Source organism: Pimephales promelas, chromosome 10, assembly GCF_988280905.1.
Source record: "Pimephales promelas chromosome 10, fPimPro1.hap1.1, whole genome shotgun sequence".
Taxonomy (NCBI): domain Eukaryota; kingdom Metazoa; phylum Chordata; class Actinopteri; order Cypriniformes; family Leuciscidae; genus Pimephales; species Pimephales promelas.
In genome coordinates, this window is record NC_142778.1 from 30341162 (window position 1) to 30357955 (window position 16794).

Sequence of the window (16794 nt, forward strand, 5' to 3'; positions counted from 1 at the left end):
CTGTTTGGAATTCGTCCAAGGTTTAAACGCCACCAGCCAGACATCTTTCAACATGCACTTATAGGCTGTGCATTTCCTGCACCTTCTTGCGGAAAACAACAAAACGCTGACATTTAGAGTTAATTCCCCTTTCTTGGCACGAATTCAAAGAGCGTTTTGCATTAGACCTCTGCGATGGGGGTCCTGAGTCAGCCCCGCAGTAAGGGGGCACAGGGGAGCACGACCAAGATCCTGGTTTGTGCTCCGCAGCGCTCACACCTGCCACCTCAACTGCTGTTTAATCCCCCACATGCTGGAAGTCATCTGACCACTGGTCTGGTGCTACACTTCCCTTCAATAGCCCTCACTTCAAAAGCACCAGCTCATATGTCAGAGCCAAACTAGTAATACAACACCTCTGCCCCACCTCGCATATTCAGCTAGCAAAACTCTGCCTGAAAGATGGAACAACATGGTATGTTGCTGAGGCAGAGGTTTACGAAAGATAGGGGTCAACTAATAGTGCAGGAATACACCCACACAGAGAGGATAGCATTTTTTAAAACTCATAAAAACCTCTAGTTCCTCAAAGTAAAAAAATAAATAATGCATAACAAATCTGGATTCTACCGATATATATTATACCAATATAATAGCTGAAATTTTAATTCTACACTATTGTTTATAAATAAATAAATTAAAAATAACATTTAGATTAGCTACAAGCGACTTTACGGAATACGCCGTTTTGGAAAATTAAGATTCGCTAATAATTACAATTAACAGTGTTTATTAAATGCTTTAAAAAAAAGAATAAATAAAAAATAAATAAATCACAATTAAATATCCAATATCAACCGATGGATAAATAAATACATTTATTCAGCAAGGATTGAACAACAACAAACAACAACATGAGGGTGAGAAAATTATTTTCAGGAGAACTCTTAAATAACAAAAGCCACACTCCGCGACCGCCGCACTCACTGTGTTCAATGATCTACAGGTGGTCACTGCACACAGACCTATTTTAAATTAACATTTAATTTAGCAAATACCTCATCTGGCTGCTTACTGAAGCCTTAAAGTGTAAATTGCAGGTTAACCACTACAACCAATTAATGTGTAAATTAAAGTGTTCAATATGTATATATTAATAAATTTCTGTCTTACAATGCGTTAAAATAACATTTATTGGGGTTTCTTCAAAGGTAGCGTGTTTTTTACAGTAACTGGGAGATGACGTCATAAGAGGGAGCGCGGGTGGTAATGCACTCACTCTGTGTTTGGGTCGAGGGCGAATAAAACGATTCGCGGGACTCCCGCAAACTAGAAATATCTATGAATAAAACATAAATGAATACATTTTTATTCATCTGTTCCAGAAAAGCAACAAGAACAACTAAAACAAAATAAAAATGATTTACAGGCCAGAATTTCTATTCATAACATGCTTGCAGCGTTGAGTGATGTAGCCAATCACAGACATGTGTTGATTTCTTGAACGCAAGGGCCAATCAGAAGCATTTACGATACACTCCCCTCACCACTCAGAACAGACTTTTTGTTCAGTGATGAATTTTGTATGCTGGCAAATCCTCGAAAAATAACAAAGTGTGGATATTATGATATTGTTAATAACAGAGATGTGTGAGATCGCGAACTGATGTCAGCTTTTTAGGAATTATTATGGGAGCGCACTTTGCGCGCAGTCATGCATTACTGTAAGTTAGCCTGTTTGTTTTTATGGTATAACAGTGCGTGGCTTGTGTGTTAATGGTTTAATAACAAATAATTTATCAGGAGCATTTATGCTGATGTGTATGGTGCCGACAAGTAGGCTAACTCGAAAGTATTTGGAGGTACAGAAAAAAAATTGTCTTTTTGCGGGCGGGAGTGGGACAAAACAAATATTGCGGGCAGGAGAAAGTAATGTAGAAAGTAGTTGAGAACATCAGTTATAATAATGACCCACGTATTAAAGGGTAACTAAAACCCTGGTCAGAGCCTGACTACACCCACTGGCAATATTTGAAAAATGGTGAAAAGTGGGCTGACCCCAGCGGAGATAGAGGGGACGAAATAGATGCTAAAACACTCTATCCTGGTCGTTTTCAATACTCGCGATTACAACTCCTGACTGCCTACAGTGGTTTTGACGACACAAGCTGGTTTTTATACTTGCCAAGGGCATAGCTTGCGTGGTGAGCTGAGACCTGCGTACGTCACGAAGTGCGGAACATCCAATAGGAAAATTCAACTGCAGTAGCCACCGTTCAACCTGAAGAGGGCAGCACTAAGACGTTTTTACACCATATATTGTAGAAATGGAACACTTTATAAACAAATGTCAAAAAAGTTACTCGAATCAATGACTGGTATTAATAGATCCATTCTTACAGATCATTAACTAAAAAAAGTTGGTTTAGTGTTACTCTTTAAAAAAATTGTCGGGTTTAAATCAGGCTCGGGCTCATACAGTTTATGTGTCGGGCCGGGTTAGCATACCCGAGGTAGATCTCGGGTTTATGCAAACACTTACAGGCACGAATCAGTCCTTGGGGAACTTGTGGAGCCTCTCCCCCATTTTTGATATATTCATATATCCCACACAAACACAATAGTTAACCATTTTTAGAAGCTAGGTCTCCAATATAACTGCTAAACTACTTGCCGTTTAGACTAACGGTAACACTGGGCTTGGAGCATAGACCAGGCATAGACAGTAAAAGCTTGAAGTCCCTTTTATGACGTCACGCCCAGCCCAGTGGAAGGGAAGGGGCCTGCTTAAAACCACTGTAAAACGTACCAACTTTTCATATTATATGCAGCATTTTGGTATACATTTTTTTTTTTAAACAATTGTGGGTGGTTCTTATCTGTATGTTTAGTAAGCACATTATCTTTGTGAAAAATGTAACCTGCAATTTACACTTTAAGACTGTATGACTCGAACATAGGCACGAACAAGCACAGTGACACAGATTCAGGGGCAGCGGGAGTGCCTCAGAGAGCCATGTACTGGATGAAAAGGCACGAACGCTCCCACACTGAGGATGAAGCACAACTCAGCAGAACCAGAACAAGGGATGGGGAGACAAAGAAATATGAAGAGAGAAAGAGAAGCGTTGGTCACTACGGCGCAAGTCTGAGTCATAGGAGTAGACTCGCTCAGCCTGAGGGCGCTTGCACACTAGAGAAAGCGTTACATGAGTAGGATGCAGTTTTGAAAGAGGAGAAGTTTGAAATTCAACGCAAATCATCCCCGTTGAATTCAATGGATTCGGAGTGTTATCTGACGCAGCGAAAACTCTAGCGCGTAGGCACCCTTAGTCACGAAACGAATGAGCAACACCAGAATATCAAATGCCACAGACTGAAGTAGTAGAGCAAAGGTGGGCTATCAACTAAACAGGGCAAGACTTAGAGTCCACCCACTATTCTCTTTTGAATGTTTCACTTCGGTGACAGCCATTTTGCTCCTGCTTTTTATACAGTCGTGACTCATGACTGCAGATTAACAACAAGTGGAGGCCTGTGAAGATACAGGGCTGAATGTGGGAGTGAGTATTACTGAATAATTTATTTTTTAATCTCGACTTTAAGAGGCATCTCAGGAGTATGAGGCGCGGTTTTGACAAACGCTGGCCCTCGCTGGGTTGGGTTTTTTTTTTTTAAGAGTGAGTTTGTGTCAGCTTTTCACAGCAGCAAATGCAGTTGTAGAAGAGGAAGTCAGCGGCACCATCTGCTAGAAAACGTTATTACCCATTCAACAAATATACCAACAAGCCGACATAGTGATCATGACCTGATCACACTGACAGACAGCCAATCGAACCAGAGCATTGGTCAGGTGACTGTGTGCAGAACTTTTAGTTTCCATTCGCTTTATCATTGAGAGATGGTTTGTGTGTTTTTTTCCTTCCTAATTCCTGCCTGAGTTGTGTGCATTATTGACTAAAAGTAAGTGTTTATTCACCTTATATTGCGGTTGTCGCTGCTAATCAATACTAGCCTAAATAGAGTTGTTTATATAAGATAAAATGAGGCACGAAAGAGCCGCTTCTCCGCACAAGCGAATGTTCGTATAAACAGAAGCGCCTAAACCGAATACATCTATTTGGAACAGTGTTATGTGAACCCATTTAGGCCATTGCATATTTCCACCTAATAGAAATGTTAGTTTGATTATGTGTATGATGAATCTGTCAAATGTATATTGACCTATGCATTTGTATGTGTATTTTGGTTCATGAAGCAAATAATTATTTCTGTACATTGCGTCACAGTGCTTTGTACATCTTTTGTGTTATCTGGTCATTTACATGTGGTAATGTTATGTTATTCTAGACTCATTTAATTTACGTAATTTATTTCTTCTTTCCTTTGTTTAGACCACACACATATTCACATGCATCTAAGCTACCATCCATTCCAATGTAACCAGTGAACTTGATGGACATTTAAAGTCATTTAAATGAGTTTCCAGTCTCCGTGTCCTTACCGACACACCATGGCGATGACCAAGTCTACCCAAGAACCAGTCCACCTTCAGTACAGCAGTGACTCGCACTCCGCCGCCAGGCAGTCCCGGAGGCCGTCCGCGTGAACGGCTAAAGCCCGATAAAACAAACTCACTACTCTTCGAATCAACAAAACCAAGTCTGTTTCCCTTGCCGTGTATTTTTACATGTTCTATTTTCAAACCTCATGTTTCTCCTCTCGCTCACCCTCTCTTTCTCAATGGACCATGGAGGCTTGTTTGCCATATACTTGGAAGAAGTGGCATGGAAAGTTTACTGTGGTGAAACTTGAAAGGAGACTAAATTACATTTTATTAGCCGTACCAGATTTTTAAACTGAACAGGATGAAAAAGACCAAAGAGGACTTCCCTTGGAGCATGGCCATTAATTTAGTGATATTTTATAACCTTTTCAGTCAGTGTATAGGAATAAATGTGCAGTGCACTATAAGCATAAAGTTTCCAAAGAGACAGACAGACATATAAATGGATGGATAGATAGATAGACTGTTGATTATAATGTTGTAATGCCTAAATTTACTTGTATCATTTAAAAATAATTGATTTCAGTGCTTTATTTTTAAGTAGACAAAATAGTATCCATTTATAATATTTTTTTAAAACTATCACCTTATTGGTATTGGCCAGAATTTAAACATCAAATCACCAAATTATTACAAAAATATATAAATCTTCTTCATAAACTGATTATTTAGCCAATGTCCTACAATTTGTTTCTATTCTTGTTTAATCTAAATATACCCAGCCTAAATGAAACGGATCATCTCTAATCAGCCCTTTAAAATCAGAAAACATCAAATCAATGAAATAAAAATGGACAAATTGACACAAAACCAGGAGTAGAAAAGCATGAAACCAGTTTTGCCCTGATTAAAGTCAGTCTGTCAGTGGAGTGTCTTTACAACAATTTATGAGAAAGAGACAGACGAGACAATGCAATGATGGAGTCCCAGAGTGAGAGCTCACCCCCCACACAAGCCTCTCTGTATAGGGCCAGTGGTCCTGGTCTCTGCAGGGTGCTGAGAAACAGACCCCCCTGACATTCACAGTGGCCTGGATGTGGGACTGGCCACTCCGGTCAATGGCCTTGGATTGCGTCCTAACTCCTTTTGAATGTAAATGGGAGTTTAAAACCCAAGAATGGCCCACCTTCATTATGCTACAATGCAGCCCCCGCACAATCACAATTAGGCATTTGATGATCCTCAAGCTGCATAAACATTACAACTACATCCACCAACCACAAGATGTTTTAAAACTGTGGGAAGATATGAAAATTGACAGCAGGAATAACATGCTGTCGTCTCATTCTCCTTTCTTCCTTGTGAAACACGATATTATCACTAACAAATAAATGACATCCTGATATAAAAGACACCAATACAAAGAATCTCTGCGTGTAATTTTAGCAAAATACACAAAACCATACATGAATATGCTTAGGAAAAAAGCCACACGACACAAAACTAATTTTTGTAGTCTCCCTTGGGCTTATTCCAAGAACTAAATCACTAAGTCTAAATCCGATTGTAATCCAATAAATATTTGTTTTATCCAAAGGTTACAAACAATTTGAATTTTACCAATATAATAATGTAATCAAACGACCTTGCCAAACCAAAGCCTGTGGGTTGGATGTTTCGTTTTCACATACATATGTTAGTCCAATTTGAGGTGATAAAGCAAACGACGGGGATTTATTTCGTTTTCAGGTTTGCCGTCTTGACTAAGAAACAAGCAATATCATATGTAATCATATGCATATGTAAAATAACATGATTACCAACATTAAATCAAATATAGTAGGTAAAAACGGCCTAACATTACTGAATGAAATGACGATCCAGTACAAGATATAAGACTGTGCAAGCTTTAAGGGTGTTGGTTGACTTGATTTACTCCAATGTTTTGATCATTGTTCTGAATCAGACCTGGATGTAGTCTTTGACAAAAAAATTCAGCTTCTCAGCTTTTGCTCAAAACGTTGCTTTTTTAATTAAACTTACCCACATTCAAGTGTTGAACAAAATAGAATAAAAGCAGAGATTTATATATATATATATATATATATATATATATATATATTTTGCATGATCAGATATTCACACAACAAAATATTGTGGGGGGCCATGACATTTTTGAAAAAATTATGACTTTTTAATGCTGGCAAGGAAAGAGTTAATGAAATCAAAATATTCATATATTTCTCATATGTCTACAATTTCCATTTAAAAATTGACAAAGATGGATTGCATAATTATTTTGAACAAATATATCTTATTATCATAAAAAAATGTATGCAGAAAAAGTAAAACGTTCGTTCTTTTTTATCAGGACTCTTGAAATCATGCATTCAGTTACGGTTTACACGGTTAAATTTCTAATTTGTTGCAGATAAATATGTGAATTTTATATCAAACCTTGATACACAAGCACAGAATTACAGTCCATGAAACCAAATGTGTTACAAAACTTCCCTGTATCTTACAGGTGACTGACCATGTGCTTGTTTTAAGTTAATGTCCTCAGAAGGGTCATACCCTCCTGAGGACATTGAGAAACTTAAAGCAAGCACATGGTCAGTTCTCCTTTACTTCACTGATGCTGAATTCAGCAAATCTTAATATTACCGTGTATGGTTTAACCTTACTGCCTGTGTGGACTCGCCTAAATGAAGTAATTAAATGGGCAAATGCTTTATATAAGCCAATTCTCACTTAGCCTCTAAATACCAACGTGATCCATCTCATGAATAATTCATAAAGCACACTAGACTCGCAACACATCCGATGTCACGACAATTAACTGATGGGCCTAGAGACATCAAGACGACAAAAAATCTAAAGTTTGGCGTTAGTATGAGGAACATTTGAATATTTAATGGTAGTAGTAGGTCATAATTCAATAATATATTGGGTCGCGTACTATGAGCCGAGGCCCTTCTGAATATCTGTACCTGAACATCCAAAGCAACGCATCATGCAGTTAAACTCATGCTTGACATAACATGAGTCAACCACTGTGATGCGTATTTTGATAATACAAGGCAAATATTTGTCCGTTTCTTATTAGACTAAAAAGCAAAGCATTTACCTTCTCCATGTGCAGACCAGAGGCAGATGGTGGAGAGAAACAGCACATGTCCCCAAAATAAGGTCCAAACATCCCTCGCTGTTCCAGATCTCATTCCTAATAATCAGTTTTCCAAAAAATAAAAAGGTGAAACCGCAGCAAAATGTGACGTTTCTTCTTGTACGCAAGCAGAAAGTCCAGAAGAATCCGCTTTGGATGAACAGCTAGTTCCTTTGCGCGTAAAGATAACAGGAGGCGAGGGGGGAGTAGATAAAAGATAACTGGTAATGTAATTTTTCTTTAATGGAAACATTAAGATCAATTAAAACATTCTGTTATTCTTGCCAGCAATTAAATGATGCGTTCGTGTCGTAGCCACGAATTTCACTCGACCGATAATTTGCATCTTCTGCGTCCATTTCTTGAAAACCCGAGAGGGACGCGCGCAGTACAGCCAACGAAACGAGCGGCTTCTCTTCCAACAAAAACACCTTGTGTGAACGTGCCTATGCCAGTGTGTGGGGAATTACGCCTGTACTGATGTATGGAGGAATTCTGAGGTCACGTTCAAAGAGCTTGACAACTCGGATAGCGTATTTTTGTATGAATGAAAAAGCCTCCCGACAGGGCTCGATCCAAAATATCCGCCAGGACAAAAATGGTTTCACCAACTGCTCACCCTCCCCTACCGTCTTCACGCGCTCTCATGGTCGGTCTGTTTTGCGGTAGGAAAAAATAATTCTGTCGAACTGCAAGAGTGAGCAGCACGCGAGCGTAGGTTTTGGTTTTCCGCAACGTAAAAAATCAAGAACTGTGATATATAAATAGCTTGTGAGGCTAATGTTTGATTCTCAAGTCTACACGGCGGCGTCCACGACTCTTCTGACGGTCTCCGCTCAGAATCACCGCTGTAAACAAAACTCGGCTTCTCTCACAGAGAAACACGCCAAGTATGAGAGAATCCCAAAACATGGACTGGATTCCGGAACCAATCATGTCTGCGCCAGAAAACCGCTTGAACTCAAATGTCAAGGTGACAGAATTTTTTTTCGTATATATATAACGAAAAAAAATTCTGACACCTTGACAGAATATATATATACGTTATATATACGTTTATGCAAGAAAATCGTAACAATAATGATTTAACAATAGGCTCAAATAACAATAGTGTTATTTATAAATAGGCATAGGCTAAATATATGAAAATCCCAGATCTGTCATAATAGCCAATATTTTGAAGAAAAAAAAATGTTGTTTTATTTTTATATAGGCTAAGTGCACTGTAAAAAATAATTGTAATTACAACATTTATGATTTTAATCAAATTTTCTCTTTTGTCAAATCAACTTAAATTATTTGTGTGGTTCAGAAAACAACATTTTGAGTTTCTGATAATTAAATCAATCTCCTCAATTGTATTTGTAAAATTGTAACTCAATTTTTCCATTTCAATGAACTTAAAATTTTAAGGCAACCAGGTTAGCCTACTTCTTTTTTTTAAAGTTAAACCAACAATATTTTTTTCCAGCGTGGAAATGTCCTCATTTGAAATTGAAAGCTTTCTTAATGGGATCTCCTGAGATAGATAGTAGTAGTGAAAATAGAAATAGTAGTCATAATATTGGCTGTGTTTGCTATTGAGGTATTAACGGCACCATGTTTATTTCTTGGAAAACTGATTAAATATTAAATCCATGTGGACTTCAGATGCCTTCATCAACGGTTTCATCAATATTGAACATAGTGTGAGTTAAAAGAATTTATTAGACTACTTAATAATACGCTAATAAACAAACACGTTATGTTTGTTACGTAGCTAATTATAGGCCTATAGCCTACTGATTTTTGATTAAACGAGTTAATATAGTTTTCGGTAGCCTACGCTACTCAGTCCTATTTAATTCCAATTCAATGAATAAAAGGTAAATTGCACTTCGTCACTCTGGTACACTAAGCTGTGAAGGGGAATTAATTGTTGTAGATTTTTAAATGAATGCATGGGGTTTTGTAATCTACATCAGCTGCCTACAATGATAACGATTAGAAATCAATTCGGTAGGCTATATTTAAAAAAAGTCACCCAGCTCCACATTTTAGAAATGCACATATTTTGCCAATGACATAGTCTTGTCAGCTAAATGTAAAATCCGACGTAGATTTTCATTCATAGAAACGGAACGGATTTACAATTACAATCCATTCATCCGTTCGTGATGAAGCAGTGTCATCTCTGTTCATCATTACTGTATGAACTTTCTTATTAAAAGAGACCGAAGCCTAGATTCATAGAATGCATTTAAAATGTTTACATTGTCTAATGTTTTGGGTGTCTAAACACACACAAAAAAAAATATTTCAGACTGTTTTTGAGGTTTTTTAAGGTGTGTGTGTGTGTGTAGCCTTGGAAATCGCTTTGACCTTGTTTCTAATATGCAACTTTGTGTTTGGCGCCTCCATATGTCAAAATGCGGCATTTATCATGTCTCATATCCTCAGTATGTTTACAGATGGTTTCAGTTCCAGATCATTTGTACAACAGATCTTCAGCACAACCGAGAAAATGTTTTGTTCTTTCTGACACTTTTTGACACTTCCTTTGAATTTATTTAGATATTTGTGAAAGATTAATGAGCATGTATTGTGGAAGTAGACATGTAAAAGACACAACATGAAGACCCACCTACATTCCTTTCTTCTTTTTCAAAAACAAAAATGCATTTTTGCTCAAAACAAAGCTTAAACACTATGATAGTGTCCCAGATTACCTCTCTCCTGCATGGCAAAACAAAGTTAAGCCCTTGTAGCCGAGCAGAGCCGTCACCTAAAGCTAAACTGAATGAATTTGACCTCATGCAGTTTCACGTTCCATTCAAACCTTTCCCTTGGTTTCACCTTTCCTTTCCAACAAAGTGACAATAGTGATGACATTGTTTGTTTCTCATTTAGTCTAAGCCCAAACAGGAAAGGGAATTTAGAGGAGAGAGTGACAATTATGTTTTGGTAAACAGAAATAGATTCCTGAAGAACACAAAGCTTAAAATGAAGGGAGCGCCAAGGCATGTGAGAGAAAATAGCATACACCGCAGGAGGGGTGCAACAAGTTGTTTCCTCGCGGAGCAGCTTGGTTTGATCACAATTATTATTGTTGTCGCCCACAAAACCGGGAGCCAAACATTTTTATTGCAGATGAGCGCTGACCATCAAGTATTCGTTTCCTCCTCTTTTGTAAATAATAGTTGAGACATTCCTTATGTCTGGGCTGTTTGGGTAAACATTTTGAGATGGGAAACTTCCCAGAGAATGTGTTTGCTGCAATATTCCCAGCAAATGGAAAACAAATCTCTCTTTTTTTTGTACGATATATCATTCTGACCTTACTAAACAGTTTATCTCTGCAGGAAAAAGATCATTGTGCATGTAGCAGTCTAAGACAACACACTCAGCTCTTCTTTTGGATGGCATGAACCTTGATTCATCAATTGGATTGTTGTGTTGCCGCTAAAAAGCTTAGCTGGACTTATCTATTAGCGGTTCCTCCTGAGCTTCAAATAATCAACCATGAATTTACTATGGTTAAATATCCACCTTCACTTTAAAAAAATGATATAGTCAATAAGTTATCACAACACACATTTTTACATTGCTTATTAAGTTAAGCAAATAATTTAAGTTGAAATGACTTACAGATTTAAGTGGATTGTACTTACAAATTTAAGGAAGCAAATTTAAATAATTTAACGACTTTTTTTAAATACTAATGTTTTAAATACACAACTTTATAATAAAAAAGAAACCCTAAACCATGTTTTTGCCATATTTATGATCATTTTTAAACTTAATGTTTAAATGCTAAGCTTAAAAAAATACAAGTGACCATTCATTTCATATTTGTCGTTGACTATGTTTATTTTGCATGATAATCCAGTCTAGACAAGTGAGAATGTCTTTTTTTTTTTTCTCAGTGTCATCTTTACAAAAGTAGGCCAGGGTTCAGCATAGCCAAGGCCAATGTCATAATCCTCTTGTAATGTCTGTTCATGTGACACAGATTGAAGACACTCAAGGAATCCCGCATGGTTTACAAAAAAACAGACTGATGACACGCAAGGAATGAAAGCAAGGATGAAACTCACTGATATGCAAAGCTAGATCCTGTTTTACATCTTAAACATAAACCATGTAGGTGATTTGCATTTAAAGTCTTTTGCCTATTTACTTTGTTGCAGTATTTACTCTCATGCCAAATATATGCACAGTCAATCCCTTTTAAAGGATAAACTCCCAGCTTTACAAAAGCATATTTAACAATCCAAGCTAGCCTTTCCTAGTGAAAGGAATTTCAGAAATGTCTGCAATTTCTCAGTGGGAAGTTAGTGGTTTATGGGTAATGCTGAAGAGAGATGGGAATAAAACAAGACGCAGAATGCATTTTCCATAGCAGGAGAGACTGAAAGTGTACCGTAGCATGACTGCAGTTTTAATAGAGTAAAACGAGGTCAAAACGGAGCTCACTGCAAAGAATGGTGTATAATATGAAACATCAAGGCTCTCATCAAAGTAGAATTTTAAAAAATACTATAGTGACTTAAATGCTGATAATATGGCCATGCCGTTTTGCCTTAGTTTTATTGCAATATCTGACTTTGCTAGAACAACAAAGGTTATATTAAAAGATTTTAACCCGTATATTAACAGTTCTTGTAGCCTACAATTTGAAAGAATTTATGCACAAAAAAACTACAGGATAATGAGATTTTTTTCTAACCTTCTATGCATTTTTGTTCTTTTTATAACTTTAGTCATTAAAACACGTTTTTGAAGGGAAAGAATGTGCCTCGGAACATGTTTGTTAAAAAAAAAAAGCATTCAATGTATTTTTCCACGTCTCTTTCACATTTGTATGATGATGTCGCCATCTTGTGGTCAGTGTAAAAACTGGACATAGCAACACTGCATCACAATCGGGGAATAGTTTGTTGGCATTGCAACGACTGTGCCATGTATTATTAGAATAATATTATAAAAGTTTGTAGTGTATACATTTGAACATTATTTTAAATATATATTTGTATACAGTAAATACAGTTTTGTCTAACTGTAAAAAAAAAGGTGCTTCCTTAAATTTAAGTACAACCAACTTGGACGTTTAAGTCATGTCAACTTAAATTACATTAACTGACTGAGTTGAATCTTGTATAACTTATTTGGGTAAGTTTTAACTTTAAAAATTGTATAAATCAAGTAAAAAAAAGTGGAACTTTGAAGGTAGGTGGGTATGTAATAAGCTAATGGCTTCAGCGCCATTATTTCATGTGCTAAGGCTAAAATGCAACAGAGGATTATAGCCTACAGTATAACAGGAGGTCTCAGCCCATGTAGCCACGAAGATTAAAAAGTTATTGAATGAATTTCTCTTCCTTGCACTTTCCATAGCCACTAGATGGCATTGCTCTGTTTAGAAACATTCAAAGGTCGAACTAACTATCAAAATGGAATCCAACTCTAAACTGGAGAATAGTTTTAAAGGTAAGGGCTCTTTTGAGCATTGATTCCCAAAATTGATTGTTAAAACGGCGTTTAAAGGCTTGTTTTCACGCAAACGTGCTCTCGCACTACGTTTCTCGTCATAGTAACTTTACACTCTGACAGACCATAAACAACAGTCACAAAGCGCAGTCCTATGGAGTTCTGTCATAATCAATAAAGTGCTAGTGATTTCACGTGACGTCGTTCAACATTGTTAAAGAGTGTGCCATAATGCCATAATGGAATTAAAAACTTGTGTTATTGATTGTATAAACATTTAAAATGTCGTTTCCCCCCCCCCAGTGAAACCCTATCCTGTGGATTTACCTGTGCAGGATTGTCGAGAGCTGAGCACAGGATGTGACGAATACCTGTCCAGTGTTCAGTCAGATGGTGCTAGGCATTTCACCCTTCCTCATGGAGAGAAAGTGAGAGGAATACAGAATTTAGATATTTAGAGTCAAAATTACCTACCTAGCCAATAATACTGTCTTGGTTTGCAGCTCTTTAGTTTTTGCCAGATATTATTTAAATTCCTCATAAAAGGGTGATATTTGTGATTACAGGTGGAAGTAACCTGTGAGAACATTGGTCGGCTTCCATTTCTGAGAGATGGTGATTTATCATGTTTTATTCTTGCTCTCCACACACCTGAGGATGAAACACAAGGTCCAGAGAATGAGACGTTTCCCCTCTTAATATTGTTTTTGTGTCATCCTACTTCATTTGGATAATGTAAGCCTATACTTTTAGTGGTTGCTGTGTACTTGCAAGGCAAATGGTGGCCTGTTGGTGATGTTTTAAAGACATCGAACAAATCAAGATGTGGACTTGTGTTAGTGAGTAGCATTTTTTTCTTTCCTTTGGCAAGTTTTTGTGCAGAAATGTCATGATGTTTTCATTGGCACCATATCCAGGAGAGCTCTGACAGTTCTCGTCATCCCAGGTTGAGTCAGTGATGGAGAGAGTTGTGCTATTCCTGCTCAGTCAAGTTATATTTGGAATTCTGGAAAGGCCTCTTGGAGAAAACCTATATTTTTCTGCCTATTCCTTGCGGGAACATGGCAAAATTCTCTGGCAAAATGGAGAGGCGGTTGGGTTTTACACCATGAAAAAAAGGGGTAATTTCCTTTTCTAGCATGCTTAGAAATTTGGTGTAGATTTAGAAAAAAAAAGGTTTATTGTGTTGTTTTTTTCATAGGCAGCCTGTGTGACGGCTGCATTGGTCAGAGTTATCAGCTCCCTGTGCTGGACACTGTATTTGTTCGCTCTCACTGGAGAAGGACCGGGCTTGCTTTACAGATGCTGGAGGATTTCTGTTTGTCCCAACCCTCAGAGGGCATTCTGGGAATTAGCTTTCCTATGTCTCCTGGCATGTATGGAGGTATTTATACACTAAAGGTCAAAAGTTTGAGTTCTGTAAGATTTCTTTTTATGTTTTTAAAGACTTTTTTCTCTCATCCAATGCTGCTTTTATTTGATCGAAATACAATCTGGTAATATATTTTCAAATGTAATGTATTCCTGATGGCATCATTTCTCCAGTCTTCATGATTCTTCAGAAATCAGTGTAATATGCTGATTCGATGCTCAAAACACTCCTTATTATTATCAATGTTAAAAACAATTGTGCCTATTATTGTTTATTGAAATTGCTTAGTAAAAGTATTCATACTGTATATATATATATATATATATATATATAGATATACAGTATATATATATATATATATATATATATATATATATATATATGTAATCATAATCATACTGACCCCAAACTTTTCAATAGTAGTGTACCTTATGAATGAATTCTAGAGTTTAGTCAAACCAAAGCAGACAAGAGTTACAGGATTTTTTTAAATCAAAATCTGGGCAACAGAATATCATATAGACCATCTACATAACTGCTACGTTTTGGGAGTGACAACTGTAAGTAAATTCCTTAAATTATTGTTCCATGTGCATGCTAAATCAATAGTTTACATAGAACTGATAAAAGTGGTTTCATTGGATGTTAATAAAACCACTCTTATCTGTTATTATTGATGGAAGCCTGGTACCTAAAGCTTACACAACTCGTTTAAATAATTGTTTACAGTTTGCAAGAAGTATCTCGGGATCCACAAAGAAGAACGAGACCGTCTTTATGAGGTGGAACCCCCTGGTGAATGGGCTCTGAGACGCAATGTGTGGTTAAATATCCAGATGCGGCACCTCCCAAAACACTGTAAGGTTCTTTGTTGCTGTAAAACAGCAGATATAAAGCAAGACATGAGTAATTTGACTCATAGCATATGAGCAAATGCTTTTGATTCTAAATAGTTACTGGACTTGTGTTTTAGTGTGCGTTATAGAGACTTTGTGGGTGTTATTGCAATGATCAGGGCACTTTATCTCAGAGGTGGTGCTTTTTACAGGTGGAAACTCAGAGCAGAGTCCACACAGCTCATATAGTCACGAAAGAAGGGAAGCTGACTTAGAAGAAGAGGTATGATGTTATCTTGCGTTTATATAAGCTTATCTAGTGACCGTTTACTGCCTGTGGCTGTTACCGTAAGTCAGTCTACGTTGTCCTTGGAGACTCTAATATTTAATCAGATAAAATAATAAAATGAATCATTCTTTGTTGTTTTACTAATTTCTACAGGGGATTCTGCCACAATGTGACTCATCAGCCAGTCTCAAAGACACATCGAGCTCAGAAAAGAAGCGATCAGCAGATCATTCCAACACAGGGATTTGCTTTAAAAAAGCCCGGGCTTAACACTCATGTGTCCCAAAAGATCTCAGACTGGCAATGTCCTTTGAAAGCCATAACAGAGACAGAGCCCAAATATTCAAGATGCCTCTCTACAAAGAATGTAGATGTGGGCAAATAAATTAGTTCTAAATAAAAATATGTAATGCTTTATGGGTTTATCTTTTTTTACCCTAGAGCAGAGGTGGGAGTAAGTCACACATGTTGAAGTCACAAGTAAGTCTCAAGTCCCTACCATTAAGTCCAAGCAAGTCTAATTCGTAGGTACACACAACCAAGTCAAGTCTGTAGTTCACTTCAAGCAAGTCAAGTCGAAGTCAAGCTATAATACCAAACAGAAAAAAAAGTTTATATTGGCCTCAACCTTATTTATTTTTTCCACTCAGAAATGATTACCTTTCTTATATATTTATATTTTGATATTAATAATAGTTATATAATTTATTATAGCATTTATGATTATCAAAATTTAGAATTATTATTATTATAATAACAATTATACAAAAAATGTTGAAGATAAAACATTTTAATTCAGAAGTGTGATGTATTAATTATAAATGTGGGCATTTTTGAGTTTGTTTCCTTTTGAACACTTCGTGTTGTTGTTGTTCAATTCATTCATAAGCTACATTTCATTTGAAAACTTTTTTTTAACAAAGAGGCATGCTGTTTTGACCACTATTTCCTCTATATTGTAACGTTTGTCAAATTAACTATATCAAACAGGTTAAACAAGTCATGCCCAATATCCCTTTGCAGTTATGCGTACATAATTTTTGTATGAATAATGGTCAATTTCGAGTGTTTATACCATAGACTGTAAAAGGTTTATAACCAAAAAGAAAAGTTCTTTATGTATGTAATTTGTATCTGAGTAAATTTATTGTGTAGCTAATGTTTCATTTCACA

The 16794-nt window shown here is 36.8% G+C and overlaps 2 protein-coding genes across 3 annotated transcripts in view; one reads left to right on the top strand and one right to left on the bottom strand.

Moving 5' to 3' along the window:
• Positions 1–8505, bottom strand: part of igf1ra (insulin-like growth factor 1a receptor) — a 100906-nt gene extending 92401 nt beyond the window's left edge. Inside the window, exons 1-2 of one of the 2 annotated variants that reach the window (XM_089116448.1) lie at positions 7833–8505; positions 7617–7712 (exon numbers count right to left, since the gene is read on the bottom strand). In XM_089116448.1, the coding sequence (XP_088972574.1) occupies positions 7617–7712; positions 7833–7908 (172 nt within the window). In that variant the 5' untranslated portion in view covers positions 7909–8505. Of the gene's footprint in view, positions 1–7616 lie in introns of both variants that reach the window. The other variant, XM_039684296.2, reaches the window with a different exon arrangement.
• Positions 8506–13015: 4510 nt separating this feature from the next.
• fam169b (family with sequence similarity 169 member B) lies at positions 13016–16038 on the top strand. Its single transcript, XM_039684255.2, has 9 exons — positions 13016–13124; positions 13428–13552; positions 13691–13793; positions 13878–13963; positions 14071–14245; positions 14326–14508; positions 15226–15354; positions 15545–15615; positions 15775–16038. The coding sequence occupies exons 1-9, from the start codon at positions 13088–13090 to the stop codon at positions 15889–15891; spliced, it is 1026 nt and encodes a 341-aa protein (XP_039540189.2). The 5' UTR covers positions 13016–13087; the 3' UTR covers positions 15892–16038.
• The last annotated feature ends 756 nt before the right edge of the window (positions 16039–16794 follow it).

What these genes read in the sequence shown, in the direction of transcription:
- fam169b (XM_039684255.2), top strand. Translation starts at nt 13,088, where the DNA reads ATGGAATCCAACTCTAAACTGGAGAATAGTTTTAAAG. An exon ending in CAAGATGTGGACTTGTGTTA is followed by an intron (nt 13,964 to 14,070) that starts GTGAGTAGCATT and finishes TCGTCATCCCAG; the next exon opens with GTTGAGTCAGTGATGGAGAG. An exon ending in GTCTCCTGGCATGTATGGAG is followed by an intron (nt 14,509 to 15,225) that starts GTATTTATACAC and finishes AATTGTTTACAG; the next exon opens with TTTGCAAGAAGTATCTCGGG.